At 38.5% G+C, this 26832-nt stretch overlaps 1 protein-coding gene across 8 annotated transcripts in view; it reads right to left on the reverse strand.

Annotated features, from left to right (window-relative positions):
- Nucleotides 1–26832, reverse strand: part of RAPGEF4 (Rap guanine nucleotide exchange factor 4) — a 209822-nt gene that overhangs the window by 19424 nt on the left and 163566 nt on the right. For all 8 annotated transcript variants that reach the window (XM_039494904.1, XM_039494907.1, XM_039494905.1 and 5 more), the window contains 8 exons: nucleotides 24045–24133; nucleotides 20798–20876; nucleotides 13277–13427; nucleotides 12098–12186; nucleotides 11532–11562; nucleotides 11204–11282; nucleotides 3887–4033; nucleotides 3066–3163 (listed from right to left, as the gene is read on the reverse strand). In XM_039494904.1, coding sequence (XP_039350838.1) covers nucleotides 3066–3163; nucleotides 3887–4033; nucleotides 11204–11282; nucleotides 11532–11562; nucleotides 12098–12186; nucleotides 13277–13427; nucleotides 20798–20876; nucleotides 24045–24133 — 763 coding nt within the window. The remainder of the gene's footprint in view (nucleotides 1–3065; nucleotides 3164–3886; nucleotides 4034–11203; nucleotides 11283–11531; nucleotides 11563–12097; nucleotides 12187–13276; nucleotides 13428–20797; nucleotides 20877–24044; nucleotides 24134–26832) is intronic.

The following is a 26832-nucleotide window of genomic DNA, read 5'->3' on the forward strand; positions in this document are numbered from 1 at the left end:
GCTTTTATCAATTCCCATTTCTACATGCACACGGATCTGAACCACAACATACAAACTTAATGTTTTTGCAACAAACAGATTTTAGTGATGTGAATTATTTCCTTTATTATAATTTAGAAAGCTGTAACAATCTAATAAGTGTATCTCACACTTTCTCTTTCAGTATACATTGCATATATTCCTGTCTTCGGATCATTATCTGACATTTGTGATTGTATAACTCCCAGTTGTGTTATTGGGAGTTTTATGTGTTCAGAGAATACATTCCTTTGAGTTATTAAAGTATTAATTTTAAATGGATTTTCATATAATCTAATAAAAGATGCGAGCTGCAGTTTTGCACAAAACACAATTCTTAAACTGAAATCTATTTAAAATGTAGTCTGGGATGATTCCATATTTGGAGTCATCTACTGTATATTTTAGGGTCAAACACACTAAACCATCCATACAAAAATTATTCAGTTGCCAAACAATATACCTGTTGCCAATTTCACATGCACCCTGTAAACACATCATGGGACTTCTTAAACAGTGTTTCATGCGAACCTACATTTTAAATTGCTTTTGGTTCCAGGAGAGGGCAGTGTAGTTCACTTACAATTTTCTCCACAAATTCCTCCATGCTGTCTTTAATTTTTAATGACCATAATCTAATATGTTGCAGATTATGATAGAAAAATGTGCTGTCAACAGACCAGATCCCATCCTGAGTCCAACCTGAACCAGGGCTGCAAGATCAGGTCCCATATTTCAACAGACTATATTTCCAAACAAAAAAGTTACGATTACTACATTATTCTACACTTACAAAAGGAATTATGGCTGCAAAAATTTAAAAATAAATAGAATTCTCTGGATTAATATACCAGCAGGCCCCTAAGTAATACATAAGTATATAGTAAATTTATTTCTGCTAGAGTTGCTACTTTTTGTTCTCTATGATAAACTTGCGTCACAAACAACATGATACAATCACGTCAAACTGATCCAAAATAATTTGCAATAAACTACTGGCATTATGGCTCTACAAGCCTAGCTTTTTATTTTTACCTTCAGGAAAGAGTGACTTTTGCACAAAATGAAATAGATTTTTGTTCCTATTCAGAGACTATCACAACACATTTCTGTGTTACCATTACAAGCAGCTGGCCCTAAATATATTTTCCAATGCTGGAGAAGAAACATTTAGACTTCATCCATTTCAGAATAACCCCCTTATTTTCACAAGGGGCTTGCCAAGCAAAACATCAACAAATTCACGAATTAGAAAGCGCATTCTTAAATGGTAAAAGGTGTTTCATTTTGTAGGATTCTGCTAGTTGTTAACACCATTCTTCAGTATACTGCAGGAACAGTCAATGTGTGGACTTCTTTTATGGAGAGCTGAGAAGGAACTATAAGATGCTTAATGCCCTCTATTCCTCCTGAAGCCAACAGGAGCTGAGGACTGTCAGAACATCACAGGATTGGGACTTTGTCACATTTGAATGGTACAATAAAGTGTATTTGACACATTCAGTCTATGCTAACTGGAGATAGCAAAGATGGAAAAGGTAGCCAAGGACTGAAAATTTACAACTAAATTTCTAAATCTAAAGCAGAAGCAAAACTCAGATTTTGCAATATCTATAAAAGAAAGAAGGCATACATGCTAACTTGTTAAAAGCATACAGGAGGTCTGGAGTAATAGAGTTTATGCTGACATGGCTTGGCAATGACAGTCGTTTTTAATGAAGTAAAAGGAACAAAAAGTACAGTAAAAATCAAGCTCCATAAAAGCAGGCCCCATGGACATTGTTAAAGTTACTGTATGAATAAGCACTTATTAACAATTTTACTTAAGGAAATCCAGACTTTCTACTTAGAATATTTTCTGTGATTTTGTCATGGTATTTGGGGGAGGGGGGGGTCAGGCAGAAATGGTTTTAAAGCATTTACTGCATGAATCAAGTCTGTATAATATTTCAATTGATAACATCTAACTCCCCTTATACAAACGGGGATGGGGGGTGGGGAGAAGATAATTCTATAATCAGATCTGTACCACAGATCTGGGTTATAATATTTTCCTCTGCTTACATACTCAATTCCATTTAGAATATTGGAGTCAAAATTTGCTGTGTGGATAAGAGAACAATTTTTGCCCTAGTTTAAGAAATGATACTATTACCCTTTTTTTTTTTAATAAGGGCGCTCTTCCCACAGCACTGTGACAAAATTTTCGCTCTGAATCTCTCAGATGAGCTAAGACATTCAACAGGCAGAATGGGGCAAGAAACTTTTGAGCTACTAGTGTTCAAAGTACAGTAAACGCTGTGTTATCCAGCACTTGCTCAAACAGAAAGCTCTATCAACCCGCATTTCTGCTATCTCCCAATACAAATCTTCAGTCTAGTAACTGGGACTAGTATACTGCCCAGGAAGTTATGCAATTGAACATTCTGCACTCTACTTTTATGGAAAAGAGGCAGAACACAAGTAAGCAAGCTGATATCAGGGATTTATTCAAAAAAGCAGCTTCCAGGATGTGTCATAGGGTCATTACAGATTCAGCCCAATCCCCTACACCTTCTACATCTACAATGGTAATTTGTATTGATAATGATGATCCTGAGGCACTGCAAGATCCTGAAGTGTCTTCTGAATCAAAGAAAGATTAAGTTCAGTATAGTTTTAGTGTTAAGTGTATATTTAGTGATGTAGCTGTATGCCATACGCTGCACATAGTGATATGTAGTATTATAAGATAACCTACTGTATAGAAAACTTTACCTGTAAACACCTAAGTGCTTCAAGAAACCAAGCACTCTGCAGTGCAGTACTACTACTGGATTGGTGAGTACCTGTATACTATTTTATACTTTATTCATTTTATTGTATTCTAATTCTTTGAAAATTGGTATTCCATTGGTAAGTATAACTCTTAGTTAGCTGGAATTTTTGACTAACTGGCACCCCCCATTCCTCAACATGCCAGATAACAAAGCTTTTACTGTATCTGGAAAGTTAAGTTCCAAAGAAGCTCTCTGATTTGCAATGCTGAGAACAGTATACATACATACCAGGGAATCAAATTGGTCTCGTGGGCAAGCGAACAGACGTCCATTAACACTGAGAGTTGTAAATGCTGAAACTTCATTAGGTTTGAGCACAACCTTTTCTATAAAAATGAAATCATACGATTGCCTATTAAATGCATGTGGAATTAACAGCAGTGACCTAACAACAACAACAAATTAGTAGATATGTGCATTACTTGAATGAGTATAGTGAATGCCTTAGCTACAAGGTAGATGACTGTAAGAACCCACTTACTGAAGAAAAGTGACCTCAATATATAAAAGAGCAAAGCTCAAATGAAACTCCCATCGATCTGGGACATGGAACCCTAACCCCCAGACTGAAATCAAGAGTCGGGGATCCTGCATAGCAACCTTTAGAAACTACCCCAGCACCAAAACCCAACAATAATTAGATCACCAGTCTCTTGAGCAGGGAGAGATTAGCTGATCCTATTCCAAAACTGACTTGAAAGTCAGTAGGTAAGTGCATTTCACCACACCCTCAGGCAATTGTACTCCGCCTGAGCCCTCATCACCGCAGTCCTAAAAAATGGAGTGCAGATCACAGATAAAGAAGAGCTTATAAATTGATTTATGAATCATTCTCTCCCCGGGTATGCTAAGAAGGCTGCCTGTCACCCACTTTTGAAACAAAAAAATGCTGCAACTGCAAAAAAGTGGGACATGATTTGCTCCTAAGAAAGAGATTTCATACTAGTTGAACATATATTAAAATGTACTGGAATAGCCTTTACCAAACTAGCATTGGTTTTGTGCTTCATTTTAAATGAGAAGCATTAAAGATCATGCAAAAACCATACCTCCTCCTGAACTCATCTTCACTATGATCAAGCCTTCTCCAGAACCCAGTTTATCTGCTACCGCGCTGATCACTTCCTTAACAGAGGCCACCACCGGCACGCGGATAGTAGTGTAGGTGTGATCTATACAGTATACCTTAAACAGAACTAAAGACAAAAGAGTGCATTGTGAATGCTGTACATAACCGAATACAGTTTACTGTGCAAACTATTTGCTGTACTTCAATGACCCACTGCTCAAAGATACAACAAACACTAGCAGGTCGCCACAAATTTATTTGGGACTGTAGCTCTAAGATTGCTAATTGTTCTAAAGTTTGACTAATTTCAATAACTGATTTGAAGGAACTTCTAGCAAATTATAAGATATCAGGAATTCCAATGTTACCATATTATTCATAAAAGGCAGTGTCACTTGGTATTTCCTTAAGTTTCAGGCCACTGGATAGTCAAATATTTAATAAGTGATTTTTCTTTTTTCAAAAGTTAAGAAAAATTGGCTATAAATGCTCTACATACAATATAAAGAGTTTACATATTTATAAAACCATATTTGATAAGAGATTCATGATCACAATCAAAGCTTAATTTAAGCTGCACTGCATTTGTTCTAGTCCCCCTTTTTTATATTTAAATATATTATTGAGAAATCAAGAATGTTTCAGAAAATGAGAGGAAATGGCCTTGCAACAAACATACAATTGTAAAAAATTGGGGCTCCGAAGCAATTAAAAAAATTAATCGTGCTTAATCGTGCTGTTAAACAATAATAGAATACCATTTATTTAAATATTTTTGGACATTTTCTACATTTTCAAATTTCAATTACAACATGGAACACAAAATGTACAGTTCTCACTTTATTTTTATTACAAATATTTGCACTGTAAAAAACAAAAGAAATAGTATTTTTCAATTCACCTAATACAAGTACTGTAGTGCAATCTCTTTATCATGAAAGTTGAACTTACCAATGTAGGATTATGTACAAAAAATAACAATTAAAAAATAAAACAATGGAAAACTTTAGTGCCTCTGAGTCCATTCAGTCCTACTTCTTGTTCAGCCAATTGCTCAAACAAGTTTGTTTACATTTGCAGGAGATAATGCCTGCTTCTTGTTTACAATGTCACCTGAAATTGAGAACAGGCATTTGTGTGGCACTGTTGTAGCCAGCATCGCTAAGTTATTTACATGCCAGATGCGCTAAAGATTCATATGTCCCTCCATGATTCAACCACCATTCCAGAGGACATGCATCCATGCCGATGACGGGTTTTGCTCAATAACAATCCAAAGCAGTGTGGACCAACACATGTTCATTTTCATCATCTGAGTCAGATGCCACCAGAAGAAGGTTGACTTTCTTTTTTGGTGGTTCGGGTTCTGTAGTTTCCCCATCAGAGTGTTGCTCTTTTAAGACTTCCGAAAGCATGTTCCACACCTTGTCCCTCTCAGATTTTGGAAGGCACTTCAGATTCTTAAACCTTTGGTTGAGTGCTGTAGCTATCTTTAGAAATCTCACATTGGTACCGTCTTTGTGTTTTGTCAAATCTTCGGTGAAAGTGTTCTTAAAATGAACAACATGTGCTGGGTCATCATCCGAGACTGCTATAACATGAAATATATGGCAGAATGTGGATAAAACAGAGCAGGAGACATACAATTCTCCCCCAAGGAGGTCAGTCACAAATTTGATTAACACATTATTTTTTAACGAGCATCATCAGCATGGAAGCATGTCCTCTGGAATGGTGTCCAAAGAATAAAGGGGCATATGAATGTTTAGCATATCTGGTATGTAAATACCTTGCAATGCTGGCTACAAAATTGCCACGCGAATGCCTGTTCTCACTTTCAGGTGACGTAAATAAGAAGCAGGCAGCATTATCTCCTGTAAATGGAAACAAACTTGTTTGTCTTAGCCATTGGCTGAATAAGAAGTAGGACTGTGTGGACTTGTAGGCTCTAAAGTTTTACATTATTTTGTTTTTGAGTGAAGTTACGTAACAAAAAAAATCTATATTTGTAAATTGCACTTTCACAATAAAGAGATTTCACTACAGTACTTGTGTGAGGTGAACTGAAAAATACTATTTCTTTTGTTTATGATTTTTACAGTGGAAATATTTGTCAACAAAAATAATAATATAAAGTGAGCACTGTACACTTTGTATTCTGTGTTGTAATTGAAATCAATATATTTGAAAATGTAGAAAAACATCCAAAAATATTTAATATATTTCAATTCGTATTCTATTATTTAACACTGTGATTAATTGCAATTCATTTTTTAAATTATGATTAATATTTTTGAGTTAATTGCGTGAGTTAACTGCGATTAATTGACAGCACTATAAAAATACAATATAGTAAGAATTGCCCCATAAAATAATAGGAAATACAAGGTCATATTGTTGCAGAGACTGCAATGATGTTACATCAGTCAGTAAAGAGCAGGACAGAAGTGGCATAAATTCAAGCCAAAAGAGGAAGCAAGCAAAGAACTCCTTTAGCCCAACTGCCAAACCAAGCCAAATAGCTTATGTTCACTTTGGTGCCTGTCCTATCAATGAGAAATGTACAGCCTTGGGCTCAACTGCTATATAACCCTATAGAATGTGATGAGCTTCCTCCATGGAAGCAATATCTATATGGCCTTATGGCTGCTGGTGGTGGCTGGGTGGTGGCTAGTGGACTGTGATATACAGGAAGTCCGACTAGATGATCTGGTAGTCCCTTCTGGCTTTACATTCTAGGACTCTATGTAAATCCAAAGGAGAGACACCCAAATTATGGCTCTCTGAATATGTGATGTACATCCATGGTGAGATGCCCCTAGAGTCCTATGGAGGTCTGAAATACATATATCAGATGAACACTTGTACAGACTGATCCACATGTGATACTGGTTCATCAGTACAAAGCCTGTGGATACACAATGTCCTGGTTGTTTCCACTCACAGATCCCCATATGGAGGGCCCCTTCTATGCATGACTCTTCTCCTATTCATACAGAAGAGGAGAGTGACCACATGTGGAATGGACTCCTACTAATCCTACTCCACAGATCTGGCTCCGTGCTAGGGGGAAGGCAGGGATTGGGCTGAGGAGGGTCAAAGAGTACAGACACTGTCCCCCTTCCAGTCTGAGGGAGATTCCCAGAATGAGATAATATGGCCTAGTGCTGTATTTTTTAGCAATGCTACTTTAATGGAGTCCACAGAGGCCAGAGCCAATGGGTTTCTGTAGTTGTTAGGATTTTTTTAATACAATACCAATTAATTTTCTAAAATATCTGATTTAATCAAAATATGATGCTTGCTCTATCAGCAGGACATACTTGGAGTCCTGGCTCTAATAAAATACTATCCATTTTACATATAGCATCCTCCACACCTAGCATCATAGAACACTTTGCTGTGAGAGGTGATAATACAGGAGTTGGGTACAGCAACATACTATATAAAATGACATACAGAGGTAAAGTAGAACAAAAGGAACAAGGGAGAAGAGAAGTGAAAGCAATAGAGATGAAAGCAAATATCCTAGCAAACTAGTAAAAGGGGAAGGAGGGCGGAAGGATGCAGCAATGGAAAAAAGAAAGGCAAGTAGAATTTAATGTTGACTGCCAGCTAAAATGGAGAAAAAAGATTCAAGATGAGATTTGAGAAATAGAAAAAAAAAAGGCGTGCCTGATCCAGAGCCCACTGAAGTCAGTGCAAATCTGTCCATTGATTTCAGTGGGCTTTGGAGTAAGCCTTCAGATTGTTCTGAAGGACGGAGTGGACACGGAATACAAGACATCAGAGATGGAAAATATCTATGAGTAATCAGATCTTTCCAGATGCCAGTGCAAGATTGCTCTTCATTTTCAAGTACCTTATCCACTGCTGGAGTATAGAACTGGATGTTCTCTCTCAAATGTTAAAGATTTGGAGATGAATTAAATTATAAAAGATGTGCTGTGCACCTGCTGTTTAGATCTATTGCAACTCATCTTTGGAAATAATTCTTGCTCTGGCTCCCTGTATGCTGCCAGCTTTCTCAGAAGACGGACTAGTATATTAACAGCCAGAGTGAAACACAAGATGTCACCACAATATACATCTGTAAGTCTTAAAGATAAAGTTCTTTAGAAGTTTGTACCTCCTACATTGCCTAGTTCTTAAAACATGGCATGGTATGTGTAATTTACAAAGTACTTTCCATGAATCAACATGAGATTTGCAATCTACAGAGAGCTAGAAATTTCCACACATGGCACTCTTGCCTAGGATGGGCAATAAATCATAACAGACCAACACCAATTTCGCAATCAAATGTATCAAGATTTTCATCATGTATAAGGGACAGAAACCTTAATAATTCAGGACGCTATTAGGGCCCTTTCTGGTCATGATGGTGTATGAGGGGGACGGTGAATGAGTTGGTGTCTGCATAGGTAAATGGGAGATGAATAGTGGTAAGGGTGACTGTATTGACAGTGTGTTGTTGGGGTGGAGGGAAAAGAGAGAGAGACAGACAGACAGACAGAGATATACAGTGATGCAGGGCACTATTTTCTTCAGAGAGCCCAGACCAGTACACTAAAAAGGATGCTTGGGAACCCTGCTTCTTGCCTGATGTTCTTACTGTCCCTGCCTCAGTGACCTGCTCACTTGCTGGAAATGCTGTCCCTATCTCAGGTTGGAGAAACTGTTAAGAAAGAAAATCGTATCGGGTACAGCACTATTTAAACTGTGTCTTGACCTAATTAAAAAAAATGATTCAAAACTGGAGAAAGTGTGAAAGAGGCTAATGCGGGGGAAGAGTGAGGTGAGGAGTTATCTGGGGGAAAGAGAGAATGGGGTCCCCGCTTTTCAATTTTTGGGGGTGAGAACCTGATCCCACCAAAATTTGAGGAGCCTAGTATCTCCTTATTGTGATTTTCCATGCCAGAATGGGAGAGGCAGCTGGTATTTGGTCAAGGACGTGCAGATCTAAAGGCGGACAAAAGAAGAGTGAGACCATGCTAATATAGTTTTAGAAGTGAAAAAGTCAGAAACCTAGAGCTAGACAGCAGTACGGCAGTCATGGCCCACTGTCCCAGGGCAAAGTGCCCTAAAGCCAGCTTAACCAGCTTCCAGAGGACAGGGGCCTTCAGCTGGCGTAGCACTGCTCTGCAGGCTCCTATGCATACAGTCAGGAGACCAGTGCCTGAAGCATGGCTGAGGAAAGGCGGCATGGCCAAGGTGTCTTTAAGCTCTTCTGATCCTTAGTTGCTGTAATGGCACTTAGGGCCATAAGCAGCTGGTGCAACTTAGTTCAGGCTGTAAATTGTTCTAAGTTGCTCCGAGGAGCCTAGTATCTCCTTATTGTGAATTTCGGCGGCATTTCGGCAGATGCTCGACCGCCAGCCAGGATGCGGGCACATTTAGATGCCCCTGCAGGCACCATGGTGCCCCCTGCTCTATTGACTTCAGTAAGGAGAGAACACAGACAAATGAGATCAGGTTGTTGATCCATTAAGTACATGATCCTGGCTTCTGCAGCGCCCATTCCTACCAGGAAGGCAACTCCCTTCTATCAATAATGCACCTGGCCAACTGACAGTGCTGGACATGGGCAGGGGGGAATTCCTTAGTGTTCTCTGTGGCAATCAGCAAACACCTTCAGCCATAAGATTTGATTACTCTAACCATAGCATTCATAATTATAAATGTCATTACTCATAAATGCATGGATTTTAAGGCCAGAAGGGACCATTATGATCATATAGCCTGACCTCCTGTATGAGACAAGCTACAGAATTTCTCCTGGTAATTCCTGCAGCAAATCCAGTCAATTGATGGGCTAGAACCCATTTTTAATCCAGTTTTGATTTAAAGACTCCAATTGATGGAGAATTGACCATATCCTTTAGTAACCTGTGTCAATAGGTAATTATCCACACCCCTAAAAACTTGTCTCTCATTTCCAGTCTGAATATTGCTGACTTCAAATTCCAGCCACTGGATCTTGCTATGTTTTTGTCTGATAAATTAAATAGTCCTCTAATATCAGATAACCGCTCCTTGTGTAGGTACTAATAGACCATCATCAAGACACCCCTTAAACCTCTCTTCCATAAACTAAATAGATTGAACTCTTAAGTTTCTCACTGTAAGGCCTGGTTTCCAGACCATGAGTTATTCTTGTAGGTCTTCTCTGAGCCCTCTTCAGCTTTTCAACATCCATTCTAAAGTTTGGATACCAGAACTGGGTACAACATTCCAGTACTGGTCTCACTAATGTCACATACAGATATAATGCCACCTCCTTAATATTCTTCACTTTATACAGCTAAGGATCATGGTAGCCCTTTTTGCTGTAGCTTCACACCTGGAGCTCACATTCATTTGCTTACCAACAATGGTGTTCTTTTCAGATCACTGCTTTCCAGGTCACAGTCTCCTATTCTATAAGTCCATTTTTTGATCCTAGATGTACAACCTTGTACTTGGCTATATTTTTACTACTATTGTTCATACAGTTATCCAAAGTGTCCCTTGACTGACAGAACAATGCTGGGTTCGAAGTTGGGGCAGCTTTTATTGTGAAGATAAATTTTTAACACCTGTTTGAAATGTTGACTAACAGTTGGGAAAAGGTGCCAGGATTTATGGGATTTTTAAAATATCTTTGGTTACAATGGATAAATCACAGAGCCAGGTCTCCAATCTGCCTCTACACAGAGGAGCTTCTCCAGCCCAAAATAAAAAGAAAGTCTGAAAAGTGAGTAGAGCTGAAAGTCTCAGTCTGAGGCACTGATGTAAATTTTATTTTCAACTCTGCATGGGAGTCAAACTAAAGACAAAATGGTTCATACGAGCAAACAAAGGCTTCTATTTAATAGACCTTTCTGTCATAGGCAAGAGATCCAGAGCCTGACTCTCCATTCTATTTACACACATTTTATGACAATGTAACTCCAATTAAATCTACAGAATTACACCCGTGTGTAACTAGTGGGGAGTAAGGGCCTCAGTGTCATGTGTGTTACAGATCACTCATTGCACACGTACTACACACCTACATCTTGCTAGTGCTGTTTTTCATACTGCTTTGTTTATTAATTTTAAAGGGTCTGAGGAAGTCTATTTTTTCCTCTGAGGAAGTTATATTAAAATCAGTGACTAAGCACCCATGTTAAGCAAGGAAATACAAACATGTTTTTGGCCCAGATTTATAAATTGGGGATACTTATGTTTATTTTGATCTCTGCCCCAGAAGTGACAAATTTATTACAAACATCAGAAAACAGAGTGCCGCAAACCCCTGTATGCATATACTTACTTTCATCACTCCCCCTGATTGGCTGGCGTTTTTGAGCTCTGTCATCAGTTGTGTTAAACTGCTGCAAAAGTACTTTGTGCTGCCAGAAACAAACAAACAAACAAAAACCCATAATCATAAATACAAGGAGAAACGTGGAGTAGATCTAATCAGACATACTACATCAAAGATGCAGGTGAAAAAGTAAAACAAATACATTTGCAGTGTAATTCTTGAAAATATTTCAATATGTGTTGTTCTAATAAATTGTATGTTACTGAAAAGAAAAGTCTGTAAGTCTTAAAGCAAAGCCTTTGTTTTAGAAGATTGCCAAACAAAGTCCATTTACCTTCTTTTGTGGCGCCTTAGTTTCTTCTGAACTATAGAAGGCAGAAAAAGCATACTGTATCATTAAATATATTTTGGAAGATATTTCCTGCAATATATCAGTTTAGACATTGACCACTCTCCAAACTATTGTATCTAGGTATTCATACATGTTTTATACTAAGAAAATAAAGGAAGATTATCATAGCCTAAACTAGGATTGGGCAAATATTGCAAAAATTGTACACAAATATTAATTTGCAATTTTGTTCATAGCTTCATAGACTTTAAGGCCAGGTGGAACCATTAGATCATCTAGTCTGATCTCTTTGCTTCAGTGGAATTTACAATTCCTTTCATATTCTGTCTGTGAACGTTTATGAGTGAATTTGGTATTTGCAAGAATGTTCATACAGAGAAAAAGTGTCACATATGCTAGTCTGAACATGCATGGAAGAACTTTTCTGTTAGAGCAGCCATCTTGAAAGCTTCCCATGGATTTGGGGAACATTTCCCAGACAGCTCTAAGAGAGACATTTTTCACTGGGTATTTAGTTGTAAAATGAACCAGAAAAGTCAAGACCTTACATTTGTTTTACAGTCTTCTCTAGCTCTGAGAGTTGCTCTTTTAGTGCTGTAATCATTCTTGCATCATCTGATACAGATACATAAAATTCCTGTAAATGATACAGAACAGTCTTTGAACAACAAAACAATAGATGAGTTGTACCTAAAAGGATAAAGGATTAGTGAGCTTACATATGCCAGTTTACTGATTACTAAGAGTGAGATCCAGCTTAGTGAATAGGGGAACAATAAGATGCCCCACAACACTCAAAATTCTGGGCCTATTCCTGTATCCCTTCTGTTTGTGTAACTCCAGTGGATTTAAATTAAAACTGCACATACAGGAAGGAAGCGTGATAGTAAAAATGTGAGACAGATGTGAATGTGCTTTTTCTAATTAAGCACTGCCCTGCCAAAGCCCATACTCCACACTTTTTATAATTTTATACATAATACAGTGAAACACTCTTACAGTTAGGTCATTTTGTTTTAAAGGAGCAATCTCACTATTGTTGTTGTTGTTGTTATTCCTTATATGACACCCAAAATGTACCACAGAGCAAATACAAAGGCATGGTACCTGCCCCCAAAGAGTTTACAATCTTCATAACAATTGACATTGTTATGGGTCAAATGCTGTAGCTGGACTGCGCTACATGGGAGATCTGCAGGGACCTCGGGGGCAAGGACTCCAGGCTACAGCAGCCAGTGTAGCTGCAGGGCAGCCTAAGTTGGGGATGGAGTGGTCTTTGGCTTCACATAGTGACAGATCCTCTAGCCCCTCCCTGGCACATCCCAACAAGATTCAAACAAACAATCTACATGACAGGGTTTGTAGCATGCAGAGGGTCTATTCTCCCTGGGTGAAATCCTGCCTCTCACCCCTGCACAGGAGAACTACAATGGTTCTGCTGTTGTCAGAGCCCTCTTCACTGTGCGACAGAGCATCGTACAAATACCCACACAGCAAGGATTTGTACCTGCTGGCTCTGTAATTGTTGTGCATAAAATAAAAACCAATCACATGTGTACTCTGCAGCCAAAATGGAGAAATAAAACAAACAGAACATTGCACTTTAAAATTACCCATGGCATCTACATTCTTATTAACAGAATTCTAAAGGCTGTGAAGTGGACTTATGCAAATCCTCTTTGGTAGCTGCTCTTCAGTATAATGATACAATACCAATCCCACTGTACCTCCAAAAAGGCCATTGCTGCTTCATCCTCTTGTAGTAGGTCTCCATACAAAGCAGCCCACTGTAGAACCAGTCGGATGACTCGCCTTTTATTATTAAGTGCATAATCCATTTTCTCCTGCTCTGAACCTTGGGAAGGCTGGGCATGGTAAGTGCCAAGGTGTCAAGGAAAATATTTACTGAGTTAAGATGTCCAATACAGTAAGAATTGAGGAAATTACTCCTTTCAGGGGCTTTCCAGCAGGAATTTCATGATCAGTGAGGTTAGAGGGTCAGATTTACACACCTTTTTTGTTTCTTACCATATTATAAAGGTATAATGAAGCCTCTCAGTAGCACCGTTCATGAAACAATAGAGGGCATTTTCTAAGGAATGTATCAAGAATCACAATCAGACTGTTTGTCACAGCTTTATAATGGAGCAAGAGAGATGACACTTAAGAGCCAGGGAAAAGATGGTTAATCACTTCATCTAAAGAGAACATTCAGTCCTGTTCTTCTGGTAGAAGAAAAAGGAATCTGTCACATAAGTTAGCCGCATATCATATCCTGTGCACAGCACTTTGTGACATGCATTTAATAACATAAACAATAAAATATAAAGCTACATATTTAACAAATGGTGGCTTTACTTCTTTAAAATTTTAATTGCAAAAACATGGAAATTAGATGCAAGAACTTTTTTTTGAAAAGGAAAAAAAATGTAGAAAAAGATAAAGATATAAACGAACTGCACCAAAGCATAGTTTCTGCATGCACATATCTTGTAAGTACCACAAAGGACATCACATCTCTGAAGTGCTCACTCCTGTACCTACAACTTTAATCTAAAGAACACTGGGCTTGTTTAAAAGACTGCACTGATGCCTCTATAAATCTATGGGGAGCAAATTAGAGAGCGGGGGGTTGGCCTGTGGACCCTCTCCCCAACCAGAGGGAGGAAGGTTCAAGAGATTTATTGAATCAAGATTTTATTTTAGTAACATTAAGCCAAATGCACCTCTGGTGTACCTCCACTGTAATGAGCAGATATTCACTGGGGAGAATTGGGCCCACTGAGACTAGGTTTAGGAAAACATTTTCTTTAAATATTGTATTGAGTCATATCATGCAGGATTAGATCAAATAACACAAATGTAAAGTGCAGTATGTAATGGTATATAATTTGTCAACTCTGTAAATTCAACTGGCCTGAGTGTTATTTAAAGGCTTCATTCAGCTTGTGCTTAAGCTCAGGCTGCTTAGCCACATAAGGGGCCTTATACAGAAATAAATAAATAGAAAGCATGTTCATGGAATTGTAAACAGAAAAAGCTCCCTTTTTGGGTTGGAAGTTTGGGGCCAGGGAAGCTTTATTTCAATTTGCAGAAGGAAAAAAAGGGTGGGGGGGAGCAGTGAAGATGTCTACATGGTCTCACAGTATCTCATTGGAAGAGTCTGTCTCAGAATCACTACAAAGCAAAACAAAATTCACACATAATAAATACAGAGAGGTCTACTTACGGGAGAGACCATCAGTACAGCTTCCCTGCTTCCTGGTCTATTACCTCTAGAAAAGGCAGGGTTTATACAGTCTCCTTATATCCCAGCAGGCCTTCCCCCATGCTTGCACTACTACCCTGCCCTAGGGATTACATTTCCAAGCCTGTGGTGCTCTCCCGGTTCTGACAGACAGACAGGCAGGACCCACCAAGAACCAACTTGATCTCTCACCACCGAAGGGAGAGAGAAGTTCCAGCCCACCTCTGATTATACAAATCCACCCTGGGCACTAAAACCAAAAGGTATCAGCAGCCCACATGGCTTTCCCAATAATTCTTCCTCTCCCTCAGTGACCTCATTTCCTGTCCCAAATGTCCTTTATTGAAAACCTGGCATGGGGTAATACTGGCCTCATAAATCTTAAATTGCCTGTATGCCCCATTATAGGCCTTATGCTGACATTAATTCAAGTCTGATCCTGCTAGGGTTCCCAACTTTGTCATATTTAAAAACCGGACACTCCAGCAAGTGCTGGAATCTCCCCTTCCTCTCCCATGTCCCACCCCTTCCTCCTAGGCCTCACCCATACCCCGCCTCTTCCCCCAAGGCCCTGCTCCTGCCCCTTCCCCCAGAGCCCCCCCCCCCATTCACTCCTCTTTCTCTCTCCCTCCATCACTCACTGCTTTTTCCCTTTCCCCCCCTCCTTGCCTGAGTCAGGACTCACCTGCAGAGCGGGGCTAGGAGCTGCAGCCACCCAATGCAGATAGGAGGTGGCCCTGGCTGAGTAGGAGCTGGCAGTGGCGTGGGTGATGACGTGGCGCCTCCCTGCCTCTCCTACCCGCAGTAACCGGACTTTGGGAGACTGCTCAGTGGATCTGACTGATCAGGTCCCCTTTTCGACTAGACTTTCTGGTCGAAAACTGGACACCTGGCCCTCCTAGATCCTACTCCTGTTGAACTGAATAGGAATTTCATCATTGTCTTCAGTGGAAGCAGGATCAGACCCTTCATGCACTTGCCTTGCCTCTTGTTGATTTTAGGTTAATAGTATAAATTGTGGGAGGAAAAATTGCTCCCAATAAACTGATGTTTGTGTGTGAATTAGGGAGAGAATGATTGTGGTGGTAACTTGGAGTTGCCTTCCTTGGAAAAAATTTTAGCCATGGCCTCTCCCACATATGGTAGCATTGATATGAATCTGGACATAGTGAACTTTAAGAATTCATTTATTTCCATTGTTTCAGTCACATCAAAGACTGGGGTTCATTCAGGACACTTTCAAGAGCTAACCCAAGAGACTTCAAACTCTTCATTAGAAATTAAAATCATCTGTAAGATCTATATTTCAATCTTTTCATTTGAAAACTACACCAAGGGCTCTTGTTTTTTTCCACATTAAAGCATTATATGAATAAAGCATTAATTGGAAAAAGGATGGGCTTATGAACATGGAATTTTCTAATATCCCTCTGACCAAAAATACCCATACAGATTAGGCATTTCACTAGGATTACTGGGACAGTTATATGACTGCTAAGCTTTTGAGTATGAACAGAGATCTGCATTCTAATTTAGTTTAGAATGGATTTAATGTGACTAGGGAAACAACGTCAGCCTATTTATGAGAGTGCGTAAGTCCAAGGATCATAGGAAGTAAATAATATATTGCAGACTATGCTCTCTAACATTTCAGGCAGCAAATTTAACATTCCACTGAGTCATTTTCCTCATGCAGTTTTTACCTTTCAAACACTTATTATTTCATATATTTTTACCTACTTATTAACTGACTCACCACAGGCACCAGTAATTTTTACGCTCATTTGCTTATTTTTAATTTGGCTCATAATGGCTCCTTTATTAATGTTATCATGGTGCAAGTTAGTGAAAACCTCCTAATTCTACATGTGGCAGATGCATTATGGTTTGCAATCAGAAACACAATATTATGTATTTTTGCAATAAGTAAGTGTCAGATATGCAGTTAATTGTGAAACATGAATCAACATCAATATGGTTACAGCTCTGTACTTAGATCTTAGTTATGTTGGCATAAGATATATTTGCTAGGAAGTAGAAGCAAGTTTTGAGTCTGTTCTTCCATCCATGTAATCAAAATTTAACTACATTAATAACTAATAATTGTGTAAAGTCAATGTGCATCACTGTGATGGAGTATAAATTCTTGTTGGTATGATGGTAAATGAGGTTAACAAAACATACAGTGTATTTTCTGTAGCTGCCCAAAGTAAGTATAAAGATCTAATGGCTAAACTGTTGTTGTGTTTACCTGAGACACATTTTTGATCAGATGATTACAGCTACTTTACGGTTTTAATTGGAGGTTCAGAATCAGGTGAAATCAAAAACACCTCCCTCTAGGCTCATGAGTTCACAACAATTTATCTGTGCATTGAAGAGCAAACTCAAAACAATCTGCTGAAATCTATGTCACTAAGTTGTTGGTAAAGCAGGTAAAGTGCTTCAGGTGTGGAAGTCAGTGAAGCTGTTGACACTGATGTAATATTCGAAACAAGATCACTGCATCATGATCACATTCTGCATGGAAGATTTTGTGAGTTTCTGAGAAGAGAGCGTTGAGAAATTAAGAGAGAGAAACTAACATGACTGGCCTCAACATAGAACTTCTAAAAGCTATTTGTTTTCCTGAAGATTTTGTATTTTGTAAATGCAAGTCTTCATAATAACTGCCTGATATCATTGTTATATGAATAGTAAGATGTTTTATATACTAATATAGTAAGGTCATTTGATGCCAGACTAATTACTAATGTAAGAAGCCATTTAACCATAGAATATTTACATTAATGGGGAATTAATTAATGAATTACTGGCAGTGCACAATCAAATCCTCACTCAGTGCAGAATGACAAGAAAATTATCATTCCAAAAATTGCCAACAACTTAGGCTAATGAATTTCCAGGAGTTATTTAATTTTGAAAGACTGTTTTGAGAACTGAAAGCTCTTATATGAAGAACAGGAGTGTTTGAACTTTTGGAAAACAGAATTTAATTTCCTGTCAAACTCTAATAAAAGTTTTAATAAACTCATAAAATGTTCTAAGTTAAAAGAAAGAGTTAAAACTCAATTTAAAAGTTATCTGGATCTTTCCTGCCAAAAGAAGAACGAAGGCAATTAAAGAGATGTTGTTTATTCATTTAACAGACTGCATGTTCAGGAGCTGAAACTGTCACATAAGCCAACCCCAAAGGCACAGAACCAATGAAAGATTGGCAGCAACCAACTTGAATCTAAACTACCCCATTTGTCCCCACATGCTGTAGTTATCTGAATTGTTAGTAACTGAGTCATTTGGAAAAGTGAAGTAAAGTGAAAAAACCGGAAGACCAGAATTACATGAGAAATGTCCACACTTGTCACAGAGGAAGTACAGAGTACAAACACTCAAGAAATGTGTTTCTGCTCTTCTTGGCTTCATTGTTTACAGTCATTAAATTTAACTGAAAAAGCAATGTTCTGGCAAGAACTTCTGGCACCTTCTGAAAATACAGCCAGATAAACTCAGCTACTTGTAATTCATATTCTCAGAATAAAATAATTATAACAAAGTGATTGCCATTAAAACAATCAACATTTGTCTACAGTTAACATACAACCACAGCTATTTCCTATTCCATGTATGGAGAAAAATGGCATTACAGATACCACTGTGTGGTAACATGGACAATGCTGACAATTAACAGCAACCACTCACCTACTCACCTTCCCTGGGGATACTTTTGTTCTGATGTTTTAATTATTCTGCTTTCATTTTGCACAAAAAAGGAACTGCTGGCTGAAGCAACCACTGACTTTCATTTACTCCAGGTGCCTTAAGATTTCAGCTATCATGCCAGAAGGGATTGTTTTAACTTATAGGCACCTAATGTCACTCAGTGGAATTCAGCCTGCAGGATAGGAAATCTCTAGCAGGAAAGAAGGAGTTTTCAGACTCTTTATTTCACCATAGTATGAGTATGTACTGTGACACTCTGCACCCCATATTCACTATAATGCTATGATTATGACATGGTTATAATATAATTATGATGCATACTGTACAAAATATGTCATGTGAGGTGTCAATGGAAAAGTTATGGTTTGCTGAATATGATTATCCTATTTGTATGCATGTATCATTTTTGTATCTGGAGTTATGAATATTGACTGTGCATCTGTATTTCAACTGTGTTTGCTTCTGGGTAATTCCCACAGGTCAGTTTACATCCAGTCTAGCCAGCACATTCAGAAGGAAATATTCAAGGTAATGGGCCATCCATGAAAACAATGGGACATTCGCTTATCCTCACCTGTGGACACTTCAGTCAGCATATGGATAATAGCTGCCATGACTCATTAAAGCATGCAAGGGCATGTGACTAGATCAGGTGATATTGGATTCAATTTTAGTGCCTGTATTTTTCCACAAACTGTGTTTGTGAAGTTCCCTCCACACGGAAGAAACTATAAAAGGGGGAAGTGACATCACCACTGGGCCTCACTCCCTACAACATAACACCTGGAAACACCTTAGGAATAAAGACTGAACTGAGGAAGGGGGGTTCCAGGCGGGAAACAAGGAAACCTGCCTGTGTATGGAAGCTTGGTGGACTGTTTGTACTATCTAACAGGGTGAGACACGGCTTGATTCAAATCCTATCTAGTTTAGAGAACTTAGATTGCATTTTTGTTTATTTCTTAGGTAATCTGCTTTGATCTGTACATTACTGCTTATAAACACTTAAAATCTATCTTTCTGTAGTTAATAAATTTGTTTTATATTTTTTACCTAAAACAGTGTAGTGTTTGAACTGAAAAGGGAAATCTGCTCAGGAACGGGGGCGGTGCATTGTCCTCTCCACATCAAGGGAGGGGCAGACTGGGTAATAATCTTTACTGGTCAGGGCAAGACGCTACAGCTCTGGGGTCCTAGGCTGTGGATCTGGGGTGGGGGTGCTGGCTATAGCCTCTCTATTGTTAGTTCATGAGTGGCTGAGGAGAAGCACTCACATAACTGGGGGAGGGATAGCTCAGTGGTTTGAGCATTGGCCTGCTAAACTCAGGGTGTGAGTTCAATCCTTAAGGGGGCCATTTAGGGATCTGGGGCAAAAATCTGTCTGGGGATCGGTCCTGATTTGAGCAGGGGGTTGGACTAGATGATCTCCTGAGGTCCCTTCCAACTCTGATATTCTATGATTCTATAAACTGCAGCTGGGTGTGTCTTTGTCTGTGTGAGTGCAAGTCCTGGAGAGGATTATAGCTTATCACAGTGTGAGAGTGAACCCAGTCTGGTGAGTCAGAGGGCTCAGTGGTACCTCAGTTCCAGGTTGCACCCCAGCATGTACCACGTGCTGGCAGCTTAAACATACAACTCTGAGTTATGGGTGGGCTTGGCAAAAAAAAAGTTTAAATAATTTTGACAGATAATAGTTTATCTGTCAAAATTTAAATTTATTTTTATCAATTTAAATTTTCACATTTGAGAAAATTATGGGTTTTAAGCATTTTTAATTTTTTTGTTTATTTAAATTGTCACAGTTGCAAGAAATTATGGGGCGTGTGTCAGGCAATGGTGAGGGGGCAGACAATTATTTAATGACTGCAGATGTTGAGGTTCAAAAACAAACCTTTATAGCCATTAAAACACAAATTATCAACATCACATGTCTAAACTTACAAAATAAATATCCTTAAATCGAACTCTTACAGTCGTAAGCAGCATTTTTCTTACTTTGCCTATCTGTCAATTTTGATTACTATCGATGGAAATATTTTTTGTCGGTTTGTGTGTGTACAGTGAAATCTACATTACCAACATTTACCAATAAAAATCGAATCCTTCCAAGCCTAATTATGAGTATTCTGTCATTCACACACTGGAAGCTTGGCCATAAAAGTGCGACTCCATTAAACTTTACTTGTCTTTGGAGAGCTAGGAGTGTTTCAGAATGTGTCTCTCTCTTTTCTAATAGGAATAGTCTTAAAAGGAATCTAAAATTTTGATCACAAAAGGATATTGTGCCATCAAGGCTGGACAAAGCTGACTATTTGGCATAAAAACACAGTGCATCATAACAAAATCATTTAAAACAGAATCTGTGAAGAGAAAAACAAACAAAGCAGAAAGTTAAGCTCTTGCAAACAACTCAGGGTTCATAACAGCGATGCTTCTTTCAGTTAAAGATCTCATTAGCTTCCTGAAGACTGTGAAGAGGTCAGCAGTTTGACTCGGTTTTGTATTTTTTGGGTACAGTATTAAACTTGAATACAGAGAATCTATATATTTATCATGAAATATTGATTTGTTTGCTTTCTTGGAATGGATTCTGCTGTGGTTATGCTTCTAGATTTGATAGGTACCTGGCTTTAGTAGATGTACTCAGTCTGCATCAAATGAATCCTTGCCATGAAATACTGCACTAAGGCTCTGATTCAGCAAGATATGTTAGCATGTGCCTTAGTTTAAGCATCCATTCATATCCATTTCACTTCAATGGGCTTATACCAGTGGTTCCCAAACTTTAACAACCTGTGAACCCCTTTCACTGAAATGTTAAGTCTTGCGAACCCCCTCCTAAAAATGAATATTTCCAGGGATTTTCTCCTTTACCTGAGTATAAATTATAAAAGCAGTGAACTTGGAAATATAACATTTGTTTTTAAGACATGCTTATTACACACTATGTATTATTAATTATTATTTATCATTACAGTATTTTTATTACATTATGAAAACAGCAACACTCTTCCAAGATCTCGCTTTCATAGCTTGTATCACTTTGAATAAGCCTGTTATAAAACAAGGCACCTGTGTTTCATCAAGGAGTATCAGATGTGAAACAGCATGAAGGTATTTAAGAAGCCGACTCAAAGAGTTCCTCCTACACAAGCATTCAGGTCTTGAGCAGTCCAGGCAAACAACGCATGTTACAACAAAGCTTAAACTTGTTCTTCATAATAATTTTAAAAACAATACTAGCTGCTTATTTTCATTTTAAAAACAGCAAAAAATATCCACCTCCCTTTCCATTTCTTCTAAGGAGTCTTGAAGTTTAAATCTCCTCAGTGTGATAGATATGCTTGCTTTGATCTGTTTAGCTCTTGGAAGTCCAGGGGTTCTGAGCTGTTGGCCTCGTGCTGCCCGGGGTTCCTAGGGACAGCTCTATCTGCCATTAGGGAATTTTTCCCCGAGAATCCCTTGTAACATTTCATGAACCCCAGTCTGGGAACCACTGGCTTATACTAAATACTTCAGAAGAAGGCATCCCACACATCACAATACTCCTGTACAACAGTGAAATATTTGGGCATAATTCTCATGTACATTAAGATCTTCTGTGTAATAAGAATCAGGCCCTCTACATCTCAGTACCTAGGAAGCACCTATCAACAAGGTGTATCAGCATAACAATTCCAAATAGTATACTAAGATGGGGAAGAATTCCTTGCTGACTCAGTTGGCAATCAGCAAAAGACCAGAAATAAGTAGATTGATTGTCAAAGATCTAATTTATATTTTGATTCAAATCAATTCACAATTATAACATTTGTATTAAACATAGAAAACAGATTTATAATGAGATTAGTAATACAAATAAAACATTTTTAGGTTGGAAAGAAATAACACTCAGTACATTATGGCAACTGATAAGCTATCTCTTCCCTCCAAATGAGCTGTTAGTGGGGTTGCACTGGTGTAAATGAGGGCATCTTTTACCCCTTGTACTTGTGATGATGTATAAGGAGGACTGATCTGGAATGGCTTTTAGAGTCCGGCATAAGTTTGAGGGTTGGCAGTTTGTTTTAATTGTAAACTAAGCAAATTTTATATGGAATCAGTGAAACACAATAAACCCATTACCCAGGGGAGCCATTTTTATAGAGCCACTTTTTAGTGTAATAACAATTTAAGTCTTGTAATGGAGGGATATCAAGGAAAACATGGTGTGACAGCTGTGCCATCCATACTGTATCATCGCTTCCACTCTTTATATAATTCAGCATCTGGAAATGTCTCTCTGTTGGAAGTATATAAAGTCCAATGGACCTCAGCCAGAGTATTTTTTCTTTGTATAGTTCACAAAACAAACTGGTTTCACTGTTTTTAATTGAAGAGAATGCACAAATGAAAAATCGGTGGTTTCAGAAGTTTGTGACTCTACCACTTCAGATGGCTTTGTTTGGAAATGTGGTGTTTTGCAGGCCATCAGGCTGAAATATGGAATTTTGCTATTGGACATTTTGGAAAAGAAACGTTTTGAAACAATTTAAAAGTTTAAGACTATTTAGAAAGTTAAAGGATAAGGATGGTAAACTTGCCATCAGATGTTTGCAGACGTGAAGTCCCTATGCCCTGCTTCTGCTGCTAGATGGCTATGCAACTGTATAGGAAGCTTATTTTATTCACAGAAGCAATTAAAACAGAGAAGTTAAAAGTCATCACGCAATCTTTCAGCACATGGGCTGATGTACTGATTATATCACTACTAATCTATGGATTATTTAAGAATGCCTTTACACTCATTCTTCCCAACCATGTGAAAGGTCAAAAACATGCTTACTGAAGGGGTGTCCTAGTTGACAAACAGTAACATAATATAAATTGTCTGTGCCAGTTTACAACTACTATTATTATGAGAAATCCCTTTTTCTTGACTTTTCTTTAATGAAAAGACCTACAAGGAATAAGATAGCAGACACACATGTTTTCGGATCTGATGACTGTGATGGTGTAAACTGCTGCAGCTCCATAGGCTTCAATGGAGCTGCAGCAGTTTACACAGCAGAGGGTTTGGCCTTGATGTGCTGAATTCCTTCTGTTTGAATAAGAGTCCATTGGAAAAGTATAATAAAGAAATGTAAAGTGACGCAGGAGGGATCAAGGTTAGTGCATAGTACTATGTGGCATGCATCATGACAAGTACATTATGTGGTAGCAATGTAACTGGGTTATTGCATGTCTCCATTTATCATCATAGCTGTGACCAATACAAGCAACTGCCTGTGTTACAAAATCTTGTGAGACTTTGCTGCTTTGCTATCAATAGATGCTCCAAACCCTAAATACAATGGGACAAGATAAGGATGGTGGATTATCACCTTAAATTTTGAATTTCCTAGCTTTTTAAAATTTGTATCTAAATACTGATTAGATGAATTTCTGCAGATAATTAAAGGCTGCATTTCCAAGCATGATGTTTTCACTTACATCTCAAGAGCCTATCTTATTTATGAATAGAAATACAGCTTTTGTCACAATTCTACCTGTCACTTCATTTAAAGTTGATTCAAGGCGCATAGTTTCTAGAAAGTGCTCTAAAATTTTCTCTGGAGTTCCTGACATCACAGTATATCTGCGGAAGAGAAAAGAAGCAATTAATTTTCTAAAGGCACAATGAAAATGTCAACTGAAGAAATAATTGGTACCAGAGAGAAGTGGAACCTAAGACTTCTGAACACAGGAATGGAAGTCAAGACCAACCCAAGAATGCAAATACCTGCTCTGACATGGACTCTGTGTGGCCCAGGGGAACGTCTTTGCTTCAGGTTCCCCAACTGTAAAATGTGAACAATAATACTTACCTTCTTACCATGAGGACTAAGATGACAAAGGGCCCATTCTCCACTGCGATACTCAGTTTTACACCATTATTTCAGTGGAGTTGCACTGGTGTAAAACTGGAGCAGAGAAATGGTGAATCAGACCTTTCTGAAAAACACTGCCAGTGCTAAGTATTATTAAGGACAAAAATATCAGCAACAACAAAATTTCTGAAAATGTAGGCTTTAGACGGATTTAAACAGATTAATTCTTAGGGTGAGATGGGCACCACTATTTATCATCCTCAGTGCTCAGAAGGAAAACAATGAAAGCGAATGAATGCCTGCAGTACTGCAGGTCTGAGCTAGGGGAAAGGACATGATGGTAGACAGTAACGTATAGTGGTTAAACTTCAAAACTTGCCAATTGCCTTAGGTAACTGAAGTAAATAAGTTTCTGCTTAACTTCAGTACCTGCACCATTTCTAACAGTAAATCTAGAGAGGTACAGCACAAGGGTATACTGCATATAGTGAGGTTATCATATGTATTGCAGGGAACGTTGGCAAGATTTATGTACCAGCACTATAACAGAGGATATTACAGAATAGAGCTGCACTGATTAACTGTCCTCTCTTTCCTCCTTTCCTAGAGAATAGGATTTCTTTTTATCTTCCATTTCATTCTTTCAATCTTTGCATCATTTTTCCATGTTGAAGTGAAAAAGTATGAAACTTAACCCCCCCCCCCAAACCCTAGGAGAAGTGTAGGTGTTCTGCTCCTGCTGAGAAATAAGTGGTGGAGCTGAGCTCCTGTGAGCTCCCCCTCACTTTGAGCACTGACCATCATAGTTCTTTTACCTGCCAGCCCCTTTGGAAGAACTGTATTGATGTCCCAAGAACACAAACACTTGTTAAGCCAGTGCACATCCTTGTAGAGATACTAACCAAGTCTGTAGGTGAGCGAGGCAGAGAGAACCCAGTTTGCTGCACTTTGAATATGAAAGTGAAAACAAAGCAGTGAAGTGGCCTACAGTGACTGTAGACTGTAGCAATGCTCTGTGAGGTGTCAGTCAGTAACACTGCATGTGTGTGATCACCCAGGAAGAGAGAAGTTAGAGCTTGGAAGACAGAACTTCAGAGTAAGCTCTTCGTAGCAAGCCTGTCATTCTTTGAAACTGTGGCTCACTGAGCTGCAACAGACAAGGGGGCAGGGAGGGACCCAAACTGCAGTTCAGGGCATCTGGTCCCAAAATGGAGCCTTTCTTTCTTAAGATTAAGAGAAGGGAAAAAATAATTCTTGACAGGATGGCTCAGGAAACTAACAATACACTATACAGTGTTTCACCTCTATATAATTTGGTAGGGATCAAAAGTCTGAAGGTAGTTTAGTACCTTACATAAAGTCACTTGCTGGTCTTATTTTACTTCCTAGTGAGAAAGTGCCCACATCAAAATTGGTACCTTTGTTGACAGTCTCAGCAGAGAAGCTAAGGTTTGAATGGACCTGGAGAATGAACCATCCTCCCAGCCAGAGAGGTGAGCTCTCTGGCTCAGGCCTGAGCAACACTGCTTGGGCAGTATGGGGAAGGTTGCACGGCCTCTGCTTTATATTTTCTGTGGATAAACAGAGTGGGTTGGCCAAGACTTTCAAAGGTGGGTACTTACAGTTAAATTCCTAACTTAGACATCTAAATAAGTGGGCAGATTTTCAAAAGTGCTGAGCACTCAGTAATCCCCAAAGACTCAGCATTTTGGAAATCAAACCACTTATTTAGGTGTCTAAATATGGACTTTGAAACCTAATGTTTGCCTCTCCCTCCATTTACTAGCTTATAGCAGAAACTAGAGAGGTCACACTCACAAGTACTAATACAGTTTAAAAGATTTAAAATAAAAATACTTTATCAAACATACTGTCAGTAAAATAAGCTGGACTCTGAAAAAATTATTTGTGAATGCAGGCATTTTTAAGCCATTTTGCTTTTTCTCTGCTTCTGCCCCTTTTGGGTTTGCTTTATGTGAATGTTCACTGGCAGGAGTGTTCACAGAAACAATATATTTAAGCAAATTGATAAAATATTTGTGAAAAGCAAACTTCGAATTTTCATTGAAAGTGTTCACCCTGGAAGCTTGATTTTGAAAGCTACCCTCATCTAGCCAGGAAGTACAAACATACCATATGACTTATCTGTTCAAATTTTGAATTGTTAAATGTCAGATACTAGAAGTAATACTCATAGCAAAGAGTTTTCAAGAAATCCAGTGTTTGAAATATGTTAGCATAAAACATTCATTGAACCGTTTTAGAAATGCACAAAATTATGTGGTCACAATCAAGTCACTAAAAGCAAAATGGGCTAAAATCTAGAGGCCCAAATTCTCTGCTGATGTAAAATAGTGCAGTTCCACTGACTACAACTCATTTACACTACTAAAGAATTTGGCCCTGTGGCAGGGTGCACTATGTCCGGAGGCCCCCTGCTGGAGGCCTCACAGCCCTGAATCACTCT

Source organism: Mauremys reevesii, linkage group 11, assembly GCF_016161935.1.
Source record: "Mauremys reevesii isolate NIE-2019 linkage group 11, ASM1616193v1, whole genome shotgun sequence".
Taxonomy (NCBI): domain Eukaryota; kingdom Metazoa; phylum Chordata; order Testudines; family Geoemydidae; genus Mauremys; species Mauremys reevesii.